Here is a 21,706-nt window from a genome sequence, read left to right on the forward strand (position 1 = left end):
GTCACTCTGAGACCAGGGAGCAGAAGAGTGTGTTCCAGAAGGGGCAACACTGGGACAGGTGCGACAGAGACGGGTGCATGGAGGGCGGGTGGGTGGTAAGGCTGCCAGGCCTTGTGGCGGAGCCTGGTGTTGGCGCCGCACCGAAGCCAGGGAGCCACCCGACTCAAACGGCACTGTACTTATATTCACTTATCCTGTTGCCTCCTGTAGGGTATGCGATCCTAAAGGAAAAACATCTATCTCACAGTTTTTGTATTTCTTGTTCTTAGCACTATATCTGCTAAATAAAGCATTCAAGCAATGTTTGACCAATGTATTAACCGTCTGGAGCTCACCCCGTAGTTCTGAGGGTTGAAGGCTAAATTTCACATCTTCATCAAAGATGGAAACACACTCCGGGATCATTACCTAGACCTGAGAGGAGCTTGGCCAGCCTGATGCTGCTGAGGTGCTCCCGGGAGGGGCCCCAGGGAAGATGCCAACACACTCACAACGTGGGAGTGGAGTTTCCAGTGATCAGAGCTCGGCTGCTCTGCTGTCTGAGTCACTGCGCGTGTCAGGAACCTGGCTGAGTCTGTGCAAGTGTTAATATATAGGGCTGTGATGTGAACTCGGGTCCTGACAGCCGGCCCACTGCCCTGCTGCCCACCCCCCCGGGCTGTAGGTCCACCTCAGATGGGTGTTCCAGATGACTATCAAGGGGATTGCTTTATTATCACACTTCAGAAAAATCATCAAGGCTGAGCCCTAGACAGATGCAGACGCACGTTTACTTACCGCAGGAAGACTTCCTCCATGGTGGTGACAGAGGCCCCGAAGCTGGCGATGCCCAGCTCCTTCTGCTTCTTCTCCAGTTTAGCAAAAAGACTTTCAAACCTGAAGAAAAAGACCGAGTGATGAGTCACTTCTCAGTGACTTTCTAGATAATTTGTTTCTAAATAATCACCTCTGTGCTGTACGGGGGAGGAGCAAAGGAAGGTTAGCTCCTTGAGATGCCTTCTCAAAAAAAAAAAAAAAGTTAGGCTTTGTTCTTCCCCTGCACACCCTTTCTCCCCCCATGTAACATTTCTTTTTTAATAATCTTTTTTTTTTTTGGCCATGCCGCACAGCTAGCAGGATCTCAGTTCCCCGACCAGGGATTGAACCCAGGCCACAGCAGGGAAAGTGCTGAATCCTAACCACAAGACCACCAAGGAATTCCCACACATAACATTTTTTGAGTATGTTGGCCTATAAGGCACTCTTCGATACCTATACACCTACATGAAATCACAAAGCAAACCAAAAGAAATTGATGAATATTCTTTTACTTATTGGGTAGGGAAGTACTTTCTAAGAAGAAATAACAAAGGAAAAGATATAACCCATTAATCCCATCTGCAGGGGGAAAAAAAATCCCACAAAATTAAAAGGCAGCAACAAATCAGAAAATGTTGCGACACAAATGGTTGATGTTAATACATAAGCCGTGAACATGCAACACGCAGAAGAAGCGACGCTTATAGCCCAATAAGCATGGGAAGCGGTCAACCTCCCGCCAGCAGGAATGGAAGAAATACAAAATGCCAGTTACGTGTGTGTGTGCCACTTTCACCCATTAGATACACAAATATTAATAAGAAATTTTACTCAAAGTTGGCAACTGTGGAGTAAATGGACACTCCCCTATGCTGCTGCTGGGGAAGTCAAACACATCACCTTTCCAGAAGTGAATCTGGTAAAATTTACCCCACTATTGGGAATCTATTCTAAGGGGTCATTGGAGATGTTGACAAAGATTTTTCTAAAAGGATGTGCATTAGCACATTTGTGTGTGTGTGATAACAGAGTAGGTGTAAAACAAATTATACTATATCTAAGTCAGAGAGGACTCCCCTGGTGGAGCAGTGGTTAAGAATCCGTCTGCTGGGCTTCCCTGGTGGCTCAGTGGTTAAGAATCTGCCTGCCAATGCAGGAGACACAGGTTCGAGCCCTGGTCTGGGAAGATCCCACATGCCGCGGAGCAACTAAGCCCGTGCACCGTAACTACTGAGCCTGTGCTCTAGAGCCCGCAAGCTACAACTACTGAAGCCCATGCGCCTAGAGCCCATGCTCCACAAGAAGAGAAGTCACCGCAATGAGAAGCCCATGCACCGCAACGAAGAGTAGCCCCAGCTCACCGCAACTAGAGAAAGCCCGCACATAGGAACGAAGACCCAACGCAGCCAAAAAAAAAAAAAAAAAAATCTGCCTGCCAATGCAGGGGACTGGGTTCGAGCCCTGGTCCAGGAGGATCCCACATGCCACAGAGCAACTAAGCTTGTGCACCACAACTACTGAGCCTGCTCTCTAGAGCCCGCGAACCACAACTACTGAGCCTGCGAGCCACAACTACTGAAGCCCGCATGCCTAGAGCCCATGCCCCGCAAGAAGAGAAGCCGCTGCAATGAGAAGCCCGTGCACCGCAACTAAGAATATCCCTTGCTAGCTGCAACTAGAGAAAGCCCGCGCACAACAAAGACCCAACACAGCCAAAAATAAATTAATTAATTAATTAAAAAAAAAATGAGTCAGAGAACACTGTCGTGATTAAAACAACATTTCTCAATCCAGATTGCAGCAAGATTAATGTACTTTTAAGTCTTCTATTCCGAAGTTTCTGAATGTGACTTAAAGAGTTTGTTTTTTACCTCCCCACACCGGGAGTCTGCTCTGTTTATGAGGCCTGTGTTCATGACTCAGATTCTGAGACCAAGAAGACACACGAGTTCACAGCTGCACACTAACCCTGAGTGGCTGCAGTGTGAGGAGTGAGCCTCGTGCCGAGTGTGGATGGCACCAGGGCACTGAGTACCCTGTGATGAGCCACTCTTCTCCCTCTCGGGTACAGCCCTGATGCACAGGGAGGCCTGGCACCCTGGGCCCAGCAAGCAGATTCACTGGATACCGACCATCACAGGCCCAGGAACTAAGAGGTGCCCCTGGCCAAGCCACACAGGTGCAGGGCGGGTGACTCTACACATGGAGCCCTTAAGGCCCCCTGAACCTCCTTCTCAGATCTGTACCTGTGAGTGCTCTGGGACACACACGTGCCTGTGCTTGGTCTCTCTAGGATGTGTACCTGTCCGTGCTCTCTGGGACATGTATGTACCTGTGTGTGCTCTCCTTGGGAAGAATGAACGACAGCTCTGCTCCGGCACTGCTCTCCAGGGTGGCGTTGGGGACATGGTGGTGGACCAGCCGGGAGATGCCCTCGGGGTTGCAGTGAGGCTCCTTCACCAGCGTCATGTGGTAGCCTGCGCCTGGTACACCCAGGAGCCCAGTGAGGCTGCATCCCACTCTCTTCCTGGCCCACCCAGGGCCCCGGGCTCCTGCAGGTCAGGCTCCTGGGAAAGGGGCTGCAGAGCTGGGGCAAGTGAACTGGAATTGATGCATCTCAGGGCACCTCAATACTGCCCTGAGGGTCTCACCACCCCACCTCCACCCGCTGGGGAGAGATGCTGGAGGACCTGGGTTACTGAGCATGATAAGGAGGTGAAACCAGAGCTGGACTTCAGATGTCAAGTCTCAGATACTGGGGTACAAATTGTCCCCAAAACCCCTTCTCCCTGCTTTCTCAGTAGCAGAACCTAAGGGCAAAGGCCACTCTCTTACAGCCTCCCCCCAGCCTGATGGTGACCATACTAGGTCACCTTCTGCTTTCAGGGCTGTGTGCTGGTCAGAGGAAGCTGCAGATATGAGGGGTGCAAATCCTGGGGTGTCCTGGGGGTGGGGTGCTGGTCTTCTGTATTGGCTCCTTCTGCTGGCGGGACATGGATGTGACCTGGCATGCCAGGACCATGTTAGACCATGAGTTGTCCTCGAGATGGGAAGCCATGCTCATACAGCAAAGATGGGGCTGACTCCACGTGCTGCCCACCAGCCCTAGACAGTGCCATGGGCCCCTCACTTGTTTGGGAGCTGCAAGGCTGGAGAGCGGGCTTGGTCTCTGCAACGGCACCCCTGCTCTTGGTGGCCCTGGCACTTGACTGCTAGTCCACTGCTCAAAGCTGAATGATGCTCCAAATCAAGACTACCTGCTTCATTCCTTCTTCATTCTCCCAGGCCCCTCTGCCTGGGGCCTCAGGTCTCTACCCACAGGTAGCAGAACAGGATGTCTAGAGAAGGCCTCTCTCTGCTTGATCTCAGGGGTCCTTCGGGAACGTTACCAGTGGATACTTTCTCCAGCACACTGGGCCAGCAATGCTGACCCCACACAGAATGGAGTTTCGGCTGCCTGCCCCATTGCTTGCCTGTGGCCGCTCACCATATTTCTGCTTCAGGAACAGAGATGACCCGCAGCACTGCAGCTCCCCCTTGGCCATGATGGCGATGCGGTCCCCCAGCAGGTCGGCCTCATCCATGAAGTGGGTGGTCAGCAGGATGGTGTGGTCACTTTTGTGCTGCTGAAGAAGGTCCCAGATGGCCCTCCTGGAGATGGCGTCCATGCCTGAGGTGGGCTCGTCCAGCATCAGCACCTGGAGGGCAGAGGAAAGGGCTTGTGATGACGGCAGAGCCACGTCCTAGGCCCAGGCTGCTGTGCTGCAGGCCCCGCCGCCCCTACCTTGGAGCCTGCGATGAGGGCAATGCCGATGGAGAGCTTGCGCCTCATCCCCCCGCTCAGGAACCTGCTCCGGGAGTCCCCCTTGTCCTCCAGACTGAGGATGTGCAGCATGCGTTTGACTTCTTCAGGGCACTTCTGGCGCGACAAGCCTTTCAGCTGACACAGGAGGGGACAGAGATCTGGCAGCGGCTTCTGATGGGAGGCCAGCCCGTCCAGCTGGCACTGGAATGGTGCTGTCTCCGTCCCTCCCCAGGCTGGATCTCGTGTCCTGACACCCACCCACCCCACAATTCACGAACGCCTCCTCGGAGCCGGTTCAGTTTGCTGGGAGGCTAAGGGCTCACATGGCTGCCCTGGGGACCCGAGCATGTAGGTGATGGAATAACCATGACGACCCATGAATCCTGTCACCTGCCAGCTCACCTGAGCATAGAAATACAGGTGTTCTGCGACAGTCAGGTTGTCAAACAAGACGTCATGCTGCGGGCACAGGCCCAAGCTCTTCCGGATCTGAGCCATATCTTGGGAGATTTCATACCCACTGATATATGCCCGTCCACTGGTCGGGGGAAAGAGACCTAGGGCCGAGCAGAAGACCCCGGGGCTCAAGTTCAGCGCGAACATCCTCCAGTAGCACGAGGAGTGCTGAGCTTCCCTGGTTCACACGGTGTGCACCCTGCCGTGTGGGTCTCCGGAGACAGAGGAGGGTGGGGGATGCCCACTGCCAGGATGTGTGGCTTGTAAGGAATGAGAGAGGCGCATCCCCCACGCTCTCCGAGCCCAGGTCCTACTCGAGCCTGTTCTCAGGGAGGACAGGACGACCGTTAGGGCTGGGCTGGCTCATTCAGGACGACTTTCTAGGAGAGTGGGCTCGGGACTAAATCAGCGTGGGTGGGGCCGCCTCTGTGTGGCCTGAGAGGCTCCCACCCTGTTCCCAGAGCCCCTGGGGCTCCACTAGCTATCAGCACAGCAGGGGGAGGACAAGAGCCACCTGAGGGCACAAGGCTGGGGCAGCCTGAGGTGGCCTTGAAGGAAGGGCCTGGAGGTCAGGGTAGGGCATGAAGGCTGGGCCCCTCACCAGTGAGCATGGAGAGGGTGGTAGTCTTCCCCGCGCCGTTGTGGCCCAGCAGAACAGTGATCTGGCCTTCATACAGGTTCAGGTTCAGGTCTCTGACAGCTGCCTTGCCCTTGTTCCCCACTCTGAACACCTGCAGGAAAGGCAGAGGGTGGCTCCAGACTTCAGGAGCCCCTCACTGCAAAGGGCCCCTTCTACTCCCCTCTGGAATACCCATCCAAGAGTCTGGGGAGGAGACCACGCCCAGTACCACCAAACAGCGCACAGAGAGGCAGGAAGAGGACTGAGAGGAGGCCCCGCTGCTTCCTGCTGCTCTCCGCCCCACCCCAGGTCCACAGCACCCAGGTGTTTTGGTGTCTCGGCAGGACTAGAAGGCCCATGACGCCCAGGCATCATATACGGCGAGCTCAGAGAATATCCACTGCAAAGCTGGTCAGAGGTTAAGTGGGGCAGCACAGGTTGCTGACTTGACCCTGAGCCTCCACACTGGGCCCTGGGGACACAGCCTGAGGGATGGCTGGTGCCCAGGAGAGCCGGTCAGAGGGCAGCCACAGGAATCCAGGAGAAACAAGGCCCAGAGAATGGTCTCCGCCCCATGACCCTGCGGTCCCCATCCCCATAGGTATGGCACCTTGGACACATGCTTGATCTTGATCCCGGCTACCAGGTCCTCTGGCTCAGCTTCAAAGTACTCGGTCCTAAGCACTTTCTCAGGATCATCGTCTTCCTCCTCTTTCCCTAGAACTGTCCTCGGGTGTCCGCACCAATATGAGGGCTAGGATGGAAATCAGAAGCTCTCAAACAGCCAATTCACGTCAGTTCATTTTGTTTGCGACAACCAACTGACAAGCTAGAGCAGACAGTAGCCGCCCTTAGACTCCCCTGCAGGGAAGACGCTGCTTAGAGTTCAGAGTTGGGGTGAGACCCAGCGCAGTTCTGCACCCAGCTGCCCTGGGAAGCTCTGAGACTGTTTCCTATTCCGCTGAAGGGGCTTACTATGCACGTCAACTCAGAGGTGATACAGGGAAAGTTAACAATGGAATTTAATACAAAAACAGGTCATTAAGTCCAGCCCAGAGCCATGTGGGGCGAGCCCCCAGCTGCATCCTCACTCAGCCACGCAGGCGCTCGTGAAATAAGCAGGAGAAGCCCAAGGGCCGGCCTCCCTCTGCCGGGAGGAGGCCTCCCCTTCTACAGTCTGGCCCCAGCAGTGCAGGTGTCACTTGAGGGTGGCACACTGATGGCACAGTGGCTGGGCAGGGTCACAAGAGCGGTGAGCACAGGGCCCTGGAAAAATGCCCACACCCCGGAGGGAAGCCCTGCGGGGGGAGAACATCTCACCCACAGCTCTAGCCCCCACGTACCCCACAGCCTGGGGTGGTTCCTCATATCACAGTCTGTTGGTTTTAGGGGACACATGTCTCAAGTTTTAAGTGACTGAAATCAGAATGTGTCTTACAAATCACAGAAATGCCATAGTTTTAACTGTCAGTATCTTTCTTTCTTAGTGATGAAGTAACGGTGCCTCTAAGAATCAGGGTCACCTTAGATTTTTTTTAAATGTATTTATAGCTTTATTTTATTTTTATTTATTTGGCTGCACCACACGGCTTGTGGGATCTTAGTTACCTGATCAGGGATCTGAACCCTACCCTGGCAGTGAAAGCCCAAGTCCTAACATAACCACTGGACCGCCACAGAATTCCCCAAGGGCCATCTTAGATTTGATGAAATACAGTAAATGGATGCTTGATAAATATTTGTTGAATCAAAGAACGAACGATGAAGTGGCACCTGGCTAACCTAGCTCACCAACAGGGAATTAAGTTAACGATACAGTGGTACATCCATGGAATACTGTGTAGTCATTAAAAAGTGAAGTTGGTTGATAAAATCACATATGTTTAAATAGAAATATATTTATACATAAAATTTAAAAATTTATAAACATATGTAGATAAAAATCTAAAAACATATTTGTAAATAGACCACATGTATATGTACTTAAGATATCTAAGCTGTACTGTTACGTTAAAAAAAAAAAAGCAAGTTTCAAGCATTTTTACAATATAATCCCCCCATCTAAAAACAAGCGTATATATGTTATAGCTGCACATGCATAGAAAATCATCTGAAGAGCTACACCTCAAAGTGTCAGCGATGTTCATCTCTGGGTGGTGGGAGTGTGCTGTGCACTCCAGCACGTGATCGTTCTTACACAAAGCTCTATTACTTTGTAGGCAGAAAACCCAACAAGATGTTTTTTGAGAAAGACGGCTGGGAGGGGGCTGTGTACTGGCCCTGTGGCAGGCCAGCCAGCGCCAGCTCCTCCTCTCAGACCTTGGAGCGCAGGGATAACCTCGGGCGTGGGGGTCTCGGGGTCCCTAGGACACATGGCTCATGACAGCGCACAGGGCATGCATTGCATGTCAGGGACTAGAGGTGCCTGGGGTGGGTGCTGGGCCCACCTCTACCCCCACAGAGGTGGCTGTCAGAACTTACCAGGATGAAGAAATACCAGGGCTGGGGCACACCGAACTGGCCTGGGAAGATGGCCTCCACATACCAGGTCACCAGGCTGTAGAGGACGGAGTCCAGCAATAGCATGCCGAGCACTTGCCCAAAGGAGAAGTCGTCGTCCACGTTGACAGGACTCAGGAGGTCTCGCCACTGGACACCTGTGCCTGGAAGACATGCCAGGAAACAGGCCTGAAGCGGACCCGTGGTCACCAATGTACACGTGTGCGCAGCAGTGCAAAGTCAGTGTGACGCTTCCCTGCCTACAGCAAACCTGACAACTTTCTTCAGGCCTTTAGACAAGAGCAAGTCACCAAATCGGTGTCATAGAACTAACAAAAGCTTGTGAACTGACGAGAGGGGCTCATGTTTGATTTATGACATATACACACATAAACACATATCCATCTACATAACATACTTGTACATATACACGGATGCACATACACGTGTACATACACATACACACGTACACATATGTGATCTGGGTAAGGCCAACACTGGAAGAGGCTGCATTTAATATAAGTCTTTTCAAAAAAAAGGAAACACTCCCGGCATAAATAAAGCTCTGTTTAGTGGTGCTCGTGGTGTTCTGTCCTCTCTCTGGTTTGCAACATCACAGTCCAAATGATGCTTGGGGATTCTGTGCGGCTGGACCACCTGGGTTGGCTCGAGAGCCCGTGATGGAAATGGCTGCTCTCCAGCCTTGGTCACTGTTCACTTTCAAACAACTAGAAGTTTGTCTATTTTAAGAAAATTCAGGGACTTCCCTGGTGGTGCAATGGTTAAGAATCTGCTTGCCAATGCAGGGGACACGGGTTTGATCCCTGGTCCGGGAAGATCTCACACACCGTGGAGCAACGAAGCCCATGTGCCACAACTACTAAGCCTGCACTCTAGAGCCTGCATGCCACTACTGAAGCCCACAGGCCTAGAGCCTGTGCTCCGCAACAAAGAGTAGGCCCTGCTCGCCACAACTAAAGAAAGCCCGCGTGCAGCAACAAAGACCCAACACAGCCAAAAAAAAATAAATAAAAAACAGGAGAAAATTTTTAAAAAAAAGAAGAAAATTCAGTATAGAATTTTGAAAACCAAGAGGTGCCATGTAGTTAGACTCCTCTTTATAAATGGCTTTTTAAAAAGCATTTGAACCCTGGAAGGGACTATGCCTTTAAAAAATCTACATTTTATCACACACTACTGAACATGGAGAACCACGTATATTTAAAAGCACCAATGTCATAGGACTTTTGCCAACTGAAGAAAAAAATTCTAATTAAGGATAAAGCCACACTAAAGGTTCCCGTGGCCACCCACCTCCCTCCCTCCTTAGACCCACAACTAGGAAGCTACAACTAGGCATTGCATGACTGGAAGAAACCAGAGCATTCAGCCTGATAGAGAACATCTGGGTGGGGCGGGGTGAAACCATCTCAAAATGCACTCAGGTCAGTCACTCAGAAGCGAGGTTGTATTTCACCTCCTGCTAGCAGAGCCAGAGCAACACCAGGAGCTCCCGGGAGACGGACACCGACACAACACCAGCCACGCATAAACTCATCCTGTCCCTTCTGTCTCCGCTTGGAACCAAGGCAAGTGAGACAGAGGCAGGGCCAGGTCTGGGTCCACTTGCCTCTTCAAGGCCCTTCTGTGAGGTGGTCTGAGTGATCCAGAAATGAACGGGGCCTTCTCCTAAGAGGTGAGCACTCCATCTCTGGAGATTTCCCACTAGATGTGGGGTTAAGGGTTAAACTAGGCGTCCTCTCAACCCTTTAGAGGAGCAGCCTTGACTCTACCATGTGAAATCTGAGCATCTCCTGCAGGGTTTGCAAAATGGGAGCCCACAGGCCAACGTCAGCCCTAGAGGTGTTTATTTGACACCCATGACATTTTAAAAATCAGGAAATTTCACAAAACTCAAGAAAGCAATGTCCTGGTCTGTGACTTGTTCCTCTCTCAGGCCTTCCTGCCGTCATCACCAATTACTGCAGGAGGTATCAGGGAAACAGGAGGAGGGGAGATGCTAGTTCTACAAGTTCACCAAGAGCTGGGAACCCTTCGAACCCTGCAGACTGAGACCTCTGGCCTAGGAATCCTAAAGCCTCGAGAGGCAGGCAGAGACTCAGAGGCGACCAACTTGAATCCCACCATTGGCAGATGCAGATGCTCACGGCCAGCGTTTTCCTGAAGTAACGGCCAGTTCCAGGCAGGGCTTCGAGGGGTGCTCAGAGCCGGGACCGCAATGGCCAGGTGGTGGCCAACATTGCATTGGACACCTCAACTCTCTGTCCTGTGAACCACGTGTCTCTGACCTACCTCTCCTGTGGCTCTGGTCACTCCTCCCCGTCTGCCCTGGGCGTGAGCCTCCCCCTCGCCGAGGACCTGCCTTCCAAATGCACTGTTCGTTTAGCTGTGCTGATGTGTCTGATTATCGTTGGAGCGAGAGTCTTGAGTCTGGAGGCCCCTCTGCTTAGACCCTCTGGGGTAACTGAATCAGCAAGGACAGCCCGTGTAAAGGAAAATACTCACCTTTTGCTTCAAATTTTCCTATGAGCTGGGCTCCCATTGCCATGGCAACATTGGACAGGAGGCAGGAGAACAGCTTCTGGCTAAGCGTCATCCAGTTGTATCGAGGGGCAACGAAGAAGTAAGGGATGTACGTGAAGAAGTAGAGGAAGCCCCCGATGGCTGCTGCCACATTGGCTATGGGCGGAGAGAGGAAGACAAGTGTGCCAGAACCAGGCGAGGGCATCTGCACTGATGGGCTCCATCCGTGGCACAAAGGACGCCTCTCTTGGGCGAGCTGCCCAACCCCAGCCTGGCAGGAGCCGGGGACACGGGGACACAAGCCTCAGTGCTGGGGGGGGGCGCTCCATGCTCGGCTCTCAGCCTCTGCCCTTGTTGGCGTGCCTGTGCCCACCCCAGGAACCCCAAGGGGATTTCTCCACCCTCTCCTGCAGACCTACCTCCAGCTATCTGGGCATCGCACACCTGACACGACTAACACGGAGCATGTGATCCCCCGCCTGGTCCTGCCCCATCTTGTTCACTCGTGCATCCCACAGATACTCGCTGGGCACCTGCTCTGTGCCAGGCCCTGTTCCAGGCACCAGGAAACAGAACAGACAAAGCCCTCCACTCGGGGAGCTTAGGATCCAGTGTGGACACAGCCAGTAGACAAGAAGGTAAGTAAAGCAGATGGTGCTGGGTGGGTACAGCCCTGTGAAGAGCAACAAGCCACAGACCTGGGACAAGACACTCCCTAGGCTGAGGGTTGCAACTATAACCAGGCGGCCAAGGAAGGCTTTGATGAGGAGGTGAATGTGGAAAAGACCTGAAAGAGGTAAGGATGGCGTGGTGGAGGTGTGGGGAGACAGCATGGCTTCAGTCGACGCAGTGCCCTTACACCCTTTGGTCTTAAGACTCCTTTAGCTGTAAACAGTTGTTGAGGATGTCAAAGAACTTTGTTTATGTGGGATACCCACATTATATATATGTCAACATTCCACTGTGTCAGAGATGAATACTAAGAAAATGTTAAGATATTTAAGAATAACAATAATAAACCCATTACAAGTTAACATAAGTATTTTTATGAACAACACTTGTATTTCCCACAATTTAGTGGGAAGAGTAGCCTTGTGAAACATTCTTGCAAACCTCTGTAAAGATTTAACCAATTACAGCTGGATTCTCATATCTGCTTCTGCATTCACTCTGATGTATTGCCTTGTTTTAGGTGAAGTGAATGAAGAAAATGAGCTTCACAGAGATCAGCAGTTGGAAAAGGGACAGGAATTTTAATAGCCTTTTTAGGTATTTTGGATATTCTTTGCTACCACACCACCACTTAACAAGGGGTGGTTTCTTAAAGGTGAGGTGCCACGTGGAATCAACCTGAACAATGAACTTTTTATACTCTGTTATGTGAAAATCTATTGGTCCATCTTGTACCTGGAATGGGTTATTTACTATTCTTGCATGATTTTGTAACATGATGCATGGCCATTTGGAAAATATTGCTCGTTGGGCAAAGAACATCTTCCAAATGTTGACACATTTTATTACACCACATAAAAAAATCACACTGGGTAATATTATCACTAATTTCATAAAAAAGTAAGTAAGTACTGGGAGGCTGTAAAGCTCATGGTGGTAGATTAAAGTTTGCAAAATTCTATTTTTGTTGCCTGAAAGCCTGAATTTTGTAATTGACATCAGATATTGTCAGTTGTTTTCCTCAAAAAGGCAGCTCACACTTGAGAAAATGCTTACCAAATACCAGCAAGTGAATGACAGTGTGATGGTCATTGCTTCAAGCAAAAATGGTGTTCCGTGAAAAAAGTGGCTAGTTCAGCTGACAACTCGAACACCTGCACACATGCTGTTCCTCAAGAGAATCATTATACTACAATACTCAGGAAGCACTTTCTGTGGACATCTCATTCAGTCATGCAGAATATTAGAAAAGTATACTTGAGAGTCAAAGGTTAACAAAATTAACATTTTTTACTGTTCCGTCAAGGACATTTTTGAGTGAAACTGGCATTTTTGTTTGTTTGTTTACGAGAGTGTGTGGTGTGAAGAACACGCCACTGTCAAGTGCAGTTTGGAGCCTGTCTTGATCGTGCTCAGGGCCGGCAGTTTTACCACTTTTGCTTTTGCACCATCAGTGCACATGTCAACATGGTAGAAAAGGCAAATGACATTCTGATATTATCACAAAAAGTTCTGATTTTGTGAACCTCTAAAGGTCCCAGGAGCCCGTGGACCACACTGGAGAACCTCTGACCTGGGCAGAAACTGAAGAGGGGCAGGGGCAGAACCAGGAAGGCCAGTTATGGGGCTACCGCTGTCAACCAGGCTTGAGATGACAGTGGCTTGGGCCAGGGCAGGGCTGTGGGGGAGGTGGGAGATGGCTGGAGTTCAGGGGTACCTTGTGGTACAGTGGACAGGATTTGACTGGACTGGGGCAGGATGCTAGAGGAAGAGGAGTCGAGGGCATTCCCAGGTTTTTAGTGTGAGCACATGGTAGAGATGGGGAAATGGGGTTTTGAGGACACCATCAGTAGTTCAGGACACGTCTGACTGAGACACATGTTAAACATCTAATGGGAGTTGCTGGACATGAGTCTGAATCTGGGAATTATCCCCATGTTTAAAGCTCTCCAAAGGAGTAAGTTTGAGTAGGAAAGAGATAGACTTCAAAACAAGAATATCAAGGACTTAAGGAGGAAATGAAGAAATGCTTCCATTGATAAAAGGAGGATTTTTCCCCACAAAAATGGATGAAGAAACAAGAATAAGTGGATATGTACAACAATCAACTGGATAGTTGGTAAAGGATAAATATAGTCATAGAAATAAAATCTCAAAGATGAGACACAGTCTAGAACATACACAGTCAAAGAGAGAATTAGGGAATTAGAAGACAACTCTAAGGAATTCATATAGAGCTCAGCACAAAGAGACTTTTTTAAGGTATGAAAAAGTAGTTAAGAGACATAAAGAACAGACTGAGAGATATACTTACACCCAAGAGGGGTCTACTATAAAAAAAAGCAAATATAACAAGTATTGGTGAGGATGTGGAGAGATTGAAACACTTTTGCACTGTTGGTGGGAATATAAAACGCTTCAGCTGCTGTAGAAACAGTATGGCAGTTCCTCAAAAAATTAAAAATAGAATTACTATACAATCCAGTGGTTCTGCCTCTGGGTATACACTCAAATGAACTGAAAGCAGGGTCTCAAAGAGATCTTTGTACACCCATGTGCATAGCACCATTATTCACAATAGCCACAAACGTGGAAGCAACCCAAATATCCATTGATGAATGAATGGATATGCAAAATGTGGTCTATACATATGATGAAATATTACTCAGCCTTACAAAGGAAGGAAACTCTGACACAAGCTGCAACAGGGATAAACCTTGAAGACATTATGCTAAATGAAGTAAGCCAGTCACAGAAAGACAAACGCTCCATGATTTCCACTTACGCGAGGTCCCGAGTAGTCAAATTCATAGAGACAGAAAGTGTAATGGTGGTTTCCAGGGTTGTGGGAACGGGGTAGGGAGTTAGTGTTTAATGGGGGCAGAGATTCAGTTTTGCAAGATGAAAAGATTTCTGGGGATGGATGTTGGTGACAGTTGCATGACAATGTGAATGTACTTAATGTCACTGAACTTTACACTTAAATGGTTAAGGTGGTAAATTTATGTCATATGTATTTTACCGCATTAATAAAAAAAAAGTTACGAGACATGAAGGACAGACTGAGAGGCTTCAACTTAGGTCTAATAGAAGAGAAGGGGGATTAACAGGGAGCAAAGTCTGATTGATGACGAACGGAAATGCAGAACTGAAAAGACTTGAGTCCTCAGATCCAAACATCCATACAGAAAAATCAGACCTAGACTGTCAGCTGACTTCTTCCCAGCAATAATGGAAATCCGGTGGCAATAAGGTAATGTTATCAAAGCGCCAAGGAGAATTTTATACGCAGCTAAGACAGTATTCAGGAGTGAGGGCGAAACAGAGACATCTTCAGATACACAAAGTCAATGAGAATTAACCACTCGCTGAGCTTCACTGAAAGGACTGTTCAGGGATGTACTTTGACACCCAAAAAACTGAATCCAAAGGAAGGCACAGAGTAAAGAAAACCTCAGTCTCTGGGTTATTTCTGCTCAGATGCCCTTGGACCCCTTGACCTTACTCATCCCAAGAGAAACTGCCGGTCTTCTGAGGTGTGCATCACCCACAGACCTCCACTCTCAGAGGCAGGACAACTCACCTTTGCTGAAGAAAGTGCTGACCATGAAGCTGAAGGAGATGGAGGAGATAGCAAAGCAGGCCAGAAAGACTAGCACCAGCGAGGGGTCACTGTGCGCGAGCACTGCCACATTCTTCTTCACCTGTGCAGCCATCCCGTTGGCAGGTGGGGGCAGGTCGGGGCAGGGTAGGGGAGACAAAACCAGGAAGAGTCTCAAACTTTCCCAGCCCCAAATGGAGCTGGTAAGGGTGGGAGAAGGGCTACACCAGTCCTCTCTACCAAAAGGGCAGACTCCCCAACCAAAGCCGTAAATGCGGAGTCTTGGGGTCTCCCTGGTGGTGCCACAGCTGTCTCTGGCCCTCCCACCAACTCCAACGCCTTGCTTTTCATGTGAGACCCCCTTCTGAAGCCACACTCACCTTGATGCAGAAGAGCAGGGTCATGAAGGAGACGGTGATGAGGAGGAAGAGGAAGAACAGGAGGAACCATGCGGTCCAGTGCAGCCAGCTGCTGAGCCCCATCATGCGCATGTATTCCTGGGGGAGGGGCACATGTGCTGCTCCACACGCCCCACCGCCTGCCACCCCTGCCACACCAGACCCCAGGAGCCTCCCTCACGCTAAACCTGCACCATCCAATACAGCGGCCTGCGGCCACACGTAGCTATTTTGGCTGAAATTACTTAAGATTAAAAAGCCAGCTCCTCAGCCGCGCCAGGCACAAGTGCCCAGTGGGGCCATAGAGGACAGCAGACCCAGGCCTGTCTGTTACCATGGACAACACTGGTCTGGGGGAGGGGACCAGGGCTGATTAAGTGTCTCTTGTGTACCAGGCACTAAGGTAGGCTGATTTTCCAACTTCTTCTCATGGACAATTTCAAACCACCAGAAAAATAGGAAGATTGGAACGGTGGCCACTCACATACCACTTGGGCTCAGTGATCATTCAACATCCCGCCACACTGTTTTCATCTATGTACCTGGAGGCGCGTGCACGCACAAACATTTTTTCCTGAACCATTTCCTTGTCCACTGCTAACCACCTCAGTGTCGCACCATTTTATTAAAGTTATTTAGGCACCGAAGTGGACAGGACCCACCTCATTAGTTCTCCCAGCCCCTCATTTACAACAATTTAAAAGCGCCAACAGGGACTTCCCTGGTGGTCCAGTGGTTAAGACTTCGAGCTTCCAATGTAAGGGGCACGGGTTCAATCCCTCGTCGGGGAACTAGTAAGATGCCACATGCCACACGGTGTGGCAAAAAAAAAAAAAAAAAAAAAAGCTCCAATAATCACAGAGTTGGCACCACTGAGAATACTCTAAACGTCCTTCCACTGGCACTGCAGACATTGCCAAAGGAAGAACTTCACATAAATTCTGGGTAATTCTGGCAGCGTCAGAGGTGAGAGCTTACAGAGGACACTATTCATCCAGATGTACATGGTTATGTCAGTGAGATGCCTGTGGAGCACACCTCACACACTTCTCCATCCCCCACGACACTGCCTGACAGCTGGGCACCACAGCTGTCCTTGATCACATGCAAAGTTCGCTTCCTGCTCTCCATGTATGTGAACATTTGTCTTGTGTTGACCTACTGTTTCAACAGAAACAGAATTCAACCCGCATACGTAATTCAGAATTTCAGTAGCCACATCAAAAAAATTTAAAGGGGGACTTCCCTGGCGGTCCAGTGGTTAGGATTCCGCGCTTTCACTGCCGAGGGCGCGAGTTCCATCCCTGGTCGGGGAGCTAAGATCCTGCAAGTCGTGTGGCGTGGCCAAAAAAAAAAAAGTTTAGGGACTACCCTGGTGGCACAGTGGTTAAGAATCCGCCTGCCAATGCAGGGGACACGGGTTCGAGCCCTGGTCTGGGAAGATCCCACATGCCGCGGAACAACTAAGCCTGTGCGCCACAGCTACTGAGCCTGTGCTCTACAGCCCGCGAGCCACAACTACTGAGCCTGCGAGCCACAACTACTGAAGCCCACATGCCTAGAGCCCATGCTCCGCAATAAGAGAAGCTACTGCAAAGAGAAGCCCACGCACCACAACGAAGAGTAGCCCCTGCTCACCACAACTAGAGAAAGCCCGCGCACAGCAACAAAGACCCACCCAATGCAGCCAAAAGAGTTTAAAGGAACAAATGAAATTAGTTTCAACAATGTATTTTACTTTACCTAATGTATCCAAAACACTGTCTTTTCAATGTTCAGTCCTTAACATACAGCACATGAACTACAGCGCTTTATTAGGGTTTTAAAAATCTGGACAGAACAGGCTTGATTTCAAAGAAGCCTGAGATGGGCTGAGCCATGTGGGCACTAGCCCCACGCCCAGCTGCCCTGGTGCCCCCAGTGCCCAGGAGCTGCCCCCACCTGATGACAGGACTCAGGACACGACAGCCCATGGCCACACTGTGCCCGGACTCAGGATCTCTCAAAGCCAAACGCAAACAGGGTTACCTTCAGTTTCCTCTCTTTCTCTTGCACGACAGCCCGGATGATGCTGAGTGAGGTGTAAGTGAAGCTCAGCATGAGCAGCAGGGGAAGCTGGTACTGGATGGCGACGAGGAAGGGGTCCGAGATAAAAGGCGGGTAAGGGAACCTCTTGGCGATCACGGTGAGCTTCTCAAACAGCTGGTGCGTGGAGGCGTTGGCGTGGTACTGCATGACAGCCCTGTCCACGGCATGCTGCACGGCCAGGAAGCCCTCACGGATATACCCTGAGTGCAGGAGCAGAGGACGTTCCGGCATGTGGGGTCGATACATGTGGGAGAAGCCAGGTCCTGGGTGCTGGTGCTCAGAGCGCTGAGGGCACTGAGCTGGTGAAGTGGCCTGGGGTTTCCTGCAGGCCTCCAGTTTGCAGGGGCCACCCTCGCTCTTTGGCTCGAGGCCCCTCCTTCCACCTTCCAAACCATCCAGGCAACATCTCTCTGACTGGCTTCCGTGTCATCACATCTTTCTCTGACTCTCTCTTCTGCCTCCCTTGCCCACTTTTAAGGACCTACTGGGATAATCGACAAGTCTTGTTCCCTTGAGACCAGCTGATCAGCAACTTTCATTCCATCCACCCTTGAGTTACCATCTCAAAGGGAGGCAGGAACCACAGACCAAAGGCCACCACTACACGACCTTTGTGTGCTTTGTGGTCCCTCCCTGCTGGCCCTTTCTGACTCCCCACATTTTTAAAGTGATAAGGGCCAGGGGGATACGATATTCCAGTCCACAGTGAGGCTTGTGAGAGGCTGAGCCTATGGAAGGAGTACGGCATAGCCTCAGGAGAGAGAAAGGCAGCCTGGATTCCTGATGTCCGAGCCCAGGGGACAGAGAGGGGACATGGGGTGCGGGTCTGGGTGGCGTGGGCACCCTCATTCCTAAAACAGTGACATTTAGAACACCTAACATCCTCCAACACAGAACTGTCAGCTGCCTGAGTTCAAGCTTCTAGAATAAAGAAAAGCAATTTTATGCCCACCCCACCCCCAGCACGAGGTCACCACATCTGTGCACTTCTACCACCTCCCTTGAGTAAGTAGTTTTATATGGCTGCAGAAATAGCAGGTGCTCAGTGAATCTTACCGCTCGTTGTGCTGGGTGGGGGTTTAGTTCTCATCTTCACTGTGACCCTGCAGAGTAGTGAACGACATCTTCATTGGACAAACGGGGCCACTGAGGCCCAGGGCGTTGAGCCACACAAAGGGGGAGGGGACAAAGCTGAGACGGGACCCTGGTCTCTTAGCTTCAAAGCCAGTGTCTTTCTCACGTCACAACGCCTCCCCCAGGAAACGTCCTGCCTGCCTCCTGCTCCCTAGTTGTTCTTCCATGAGGTTCTGCATGCTGCCATGGGGTCTTCACCACCACAACCTCTGCAGCTGCTCAGCACTGAGGCAAAGCCACCCTCTGTGATCAATCACGTCCCACTACTGAAGTTTTTATGATCATAAACAATGCTGTGGGGAACTTCTTTTGTGCCTCTGCATTTTCTCCTTCTTTCAGACTATTCCAGGGGCTCAATTTTTATCAGGGGTCTAAGGTATGGACATTCAGGGGTGGGCTTGGGGGGAACACTGGCCTAATTCTTGGAGGGCCTGCTGTGTGCCAGGTTCACATCCTTTCCACATCTCTTGGGGTCTTTGTGTTTTTTTTAAACTGATTTGGACTAAGGAATCATTTATAAAACAGAAGGTATTTACCCTTTGTCATCTGCTGGAATGTTTTCCCCAATCTCTTATTTGCTTTCAAAATTGGTGTTATGTCTTTTTCTCTTTTAGCAAATTTCAAGTTTGTACGTAGTGAAATCTGTCAGTCTTTTCCTTGGAGAACTTTTGCCTCTATCGCTTCCAAGCTTAGGAAATTGTCCCCACAAACAGGACGGACAGCCCCGCCCCAGGTCACACAGCCAGTGTCTCCTGCTGCTGGCCACAGGCAGTGGGCGTGGCAGCTGATGTGGCTTCTCCTCCTCTCCAGTTGGTGACCTGTCCAGGGCTTCATTCTGGGGCCTTGCACACTTCACCTTGCCTTGCTCGTCGTCTTAGCTCCTCTTTTGGATTTAAAATCTTTTCCTGGAACATTAGCCTGGTGATAGGGTCCTGGCACCAGAAATAAATCTAAATGCTGGCTGCCTCCTGCCTTCCTGGTGCTCTATTTAGGGCATTCCTGGGTCTTTTCATCAAAATCTCTAACAAGTTCTGCCTCTTGCAGACCTGGGAATTAATTCTGTGTTCTTTGCAACACCCAGGATGCCTCCTGGAGCCTGTAGCTGGGCCTCAGCTTGAGGGCATAGTCTAGTCCTGGGCCCCAGTTACTTGGTTCTAAGATGGAACCTTGGTCAGAGAAGACAAACAAGCCAACTACCTTCCAGAGTAACAGCGAACAGACCGACACACCCTCTGGCAATACAGTGAGCTGAGATCCGACTTCTGCAAACATTCCACTGACTCAATGAAACCACGGACAATTACACAAGGACAACAGAGCATACAATGCCTATACAACTGTACAGAGAGAGGGGCAAGGAGAGAAGGGAAATGGAAAACCAAGCCCAAAAGACCCAATGCAAACTGAAGCTCCTTAAAAACTGAAATATAAATGTTTCATTCAACAGCACGTTTGCTGGGAAATAGGGAGACAGCCTTTGCTGTTTTCAAAGATTATTTTGCTTTTCAGAAGCCAGTTTTACTGGATGTTTTCTTCCTTCTCCTACAAAGAAGAAGGTCAAATAATCATAAAAAATCTTCCTCCAGAGAAATGCAAGATGGGTTTCCCCGACGTGATGATCATGAGCCAGCACCCCGGGGGAGGGAAGGAGACCCCCTAAAAGTGTTCCTCACCAGGTTCTCCGCCATCAGGGGATGTGGGTTCCCTTGGTCCTGGGCTGGGGAAGAGTGGAAAAAGGGAAGTGGTGTGCCAGCCTTCTGTCTCTCTCAGGAAAAAGGAGCCTGTCTGGGTCCACATGTAATTTCTTCGCGTGTAACTGAACCGTAAGTGATATTTCACCTACGGAAACAAAGAGAAAACCAAGTGCTCTAAGGGATCCAGCCAGAGGAGCAAACGTCTGCATCCAGTGGGAGGGCTGGGGGACCCTCATTACCGTGACCTCACCACTGCCCCAGCCCCCGCCAGTGTCTGGATCTCAGGAGGTCAGAGTGAGCGGTCCTGCCAGGGCACAGAGAGCCCAGGGGCACCTCTGCAGTGCTCTTCACCACCCTCTTCTGCCATTACCAATGGGAATTCCATGCATGACTCGTCACTGCTAACCAGTGCAGGGCCACCAGCGTGATGCTGAGGGACCTGACGGTTTCCCAGTCTTATTGCCACTGGGGCAACCAAAAAACCTTTCTTTTTGTTTGTTTGTTTAAATATGTAACAGAAATTCTAATGCCATATGGTGCTAAGTCCCGAGTATCTGCTACTTTCCTACTTGTCCTATTTGACTCTGTCAAAGGAGACCTGTAACACCTTTCACAAAACGAGAGGACAAAGAGGGGCCACAGCAATGGTCTACGGCCAGTTTCTTCAGACACGCGAGGTTTCTAAACCGCTCTGGCCTGATGGGTCAAACTCCATCAGGGCCCCTCAGTGGGCTGAGAGGTGATTCTGGACCCAAGGGGAAAGTCGCATTTGCTCCCAGGCAGGCAGAGCGTCTCTGGCTCCTGGGGGAGGAAGCTTGGCTCCGTGGGGCTGGGGTCCTCACCGCCAGCGGCAGGGGATCCCTGCTGTGGTTGAAGGCATGCTCGAACACCACGGCGGCCAGCACGTTGGCAGAGCGGTTGTCGTACCTGACGTAGTCCTCAAAGTCCTTTTCGGAGGGGAAGCCGCGAGCTGTGGGGAGGAGGGGGGCCCAGAGTTGCCCAATCGTCCACTCTGCTTGAGAAAGCTGGACCTTCAGATAAAGGACTAAAGCTTACAAGTTTCTCTAGGGCTTTGTAAACCTTTCCTAAGACTCGAGGAGGCTTTTGTTTTTGGCAGAGACGGGCTGCGGTGAAGACTGGCAGAACCTCACCATCGAAGCCGGCCCTGGGCATCTAGAAGCTGAGAGCTGGAGCAGGGCCCCTCCATGTGGGCAGCTGCCCTGCCCTGAGCTCTGCAGCCAGCATCAGTTTCTCTCATAACCATAATGGTGGGCTTTAAAAATTCAAGTGGACACTAATGTATAGTCTGTTCAACGACCTCTCTCACCCAGACCCCATTTCACATAAAGGGTTTGACTATAATCACATAGTGAGGGACCAGGGATCTTCCCCTAAGTG

At 50.5% G+C, this 21,706-nt stretch overlaps 1 protein-coding gene across 5 annotated transcripts in view; it reads right to left on the reverse strand.

Annotated features, from left to right (window-relative positions):
* Positions 1 to 21,706, reverse strand: part of ABCA3 (ATP binding cassette subfamily A member 3) — a 45,835-nt gene that overhangs the window by 14,225 nt on the left and 9,904 nt on the right. For 4 of the 5 annotated variants that reach the window (XM_049700107.1, XM_004270291.4, XM_033429084.2 and 1 more), the window contains exons 4-17: positions 21,151 to 21,278; positions 20,288 to 20,453; positions 17,421 to 17,680; positions 15,375 to 15,491; positions 14,977 to 15,097; positions 10,704 to 10,877; positions 8,160 to 8,341; positions 6,289 to 6,432; positions 5,661 to 5,790; positions 5,006 to 5,160; positions 4,583 to 4,738; positions 4,286 to 4,496; positions 3,131 to 3,281; positions 778 to 876 (exon numbers count right to left, since the gene is read on the reverse strand). In XM_049700107.1, coding sequence (XP_049556064.1) covers positions 778 to 876; positions 3,131 to 3,281; positions 4,286 to 4,496; positions 4,583 to 4,738; positions 5,006 to 5,160; positions 5,661 to 5,790; positions 6,289 to 6,432; positions 8,160 to 8,341; positions 10,704 to 10,877; positions 14,977 to 15,097; positions 15,375 to 15,491; positions 17,421 to 17,680; positions 20,288 to 20,453; positions 21,151 to 21,278 — 2,194 coding nt within the window. Of the gene's footprint in view, positions 1 to 777; positions 877 to 3,130; positions 3,282 to 4,285; positions 4,497 to 4,582; positions 4,739 to 5,005; positions 5,161 to 5,660; positions 5,791 to 6,288; positions 6,433 to 8,159; positions 8,342 to 10,703; positions 10,878 to 14,976; positions 15,098 to 15,374; positions 15,492 to 17,420; positions 17,681 to 20,287; positions 20,454 to 21,150; positions 21,279 to 21,706 lie in introns of those variants that run through there. The other variant, XM_033429086.2, reaches the window with a different exon arrangement.

The sequence above is a fragment of the Orcinus orca genome, chromosome 16, assembly GCF_937001465.1.
Source record: "Orcinus orca chromosome 16, mOrcOrc1.1, whole genome shotgun sequence".
In the NCBI taxonomy this organism is placed as follows: domain Eukaryota; kingdom Metazoa; phylum Chordata; class Mammalia; order Artiodactyla; family Delphinidae; genus Orcinus; species Orcinus orca.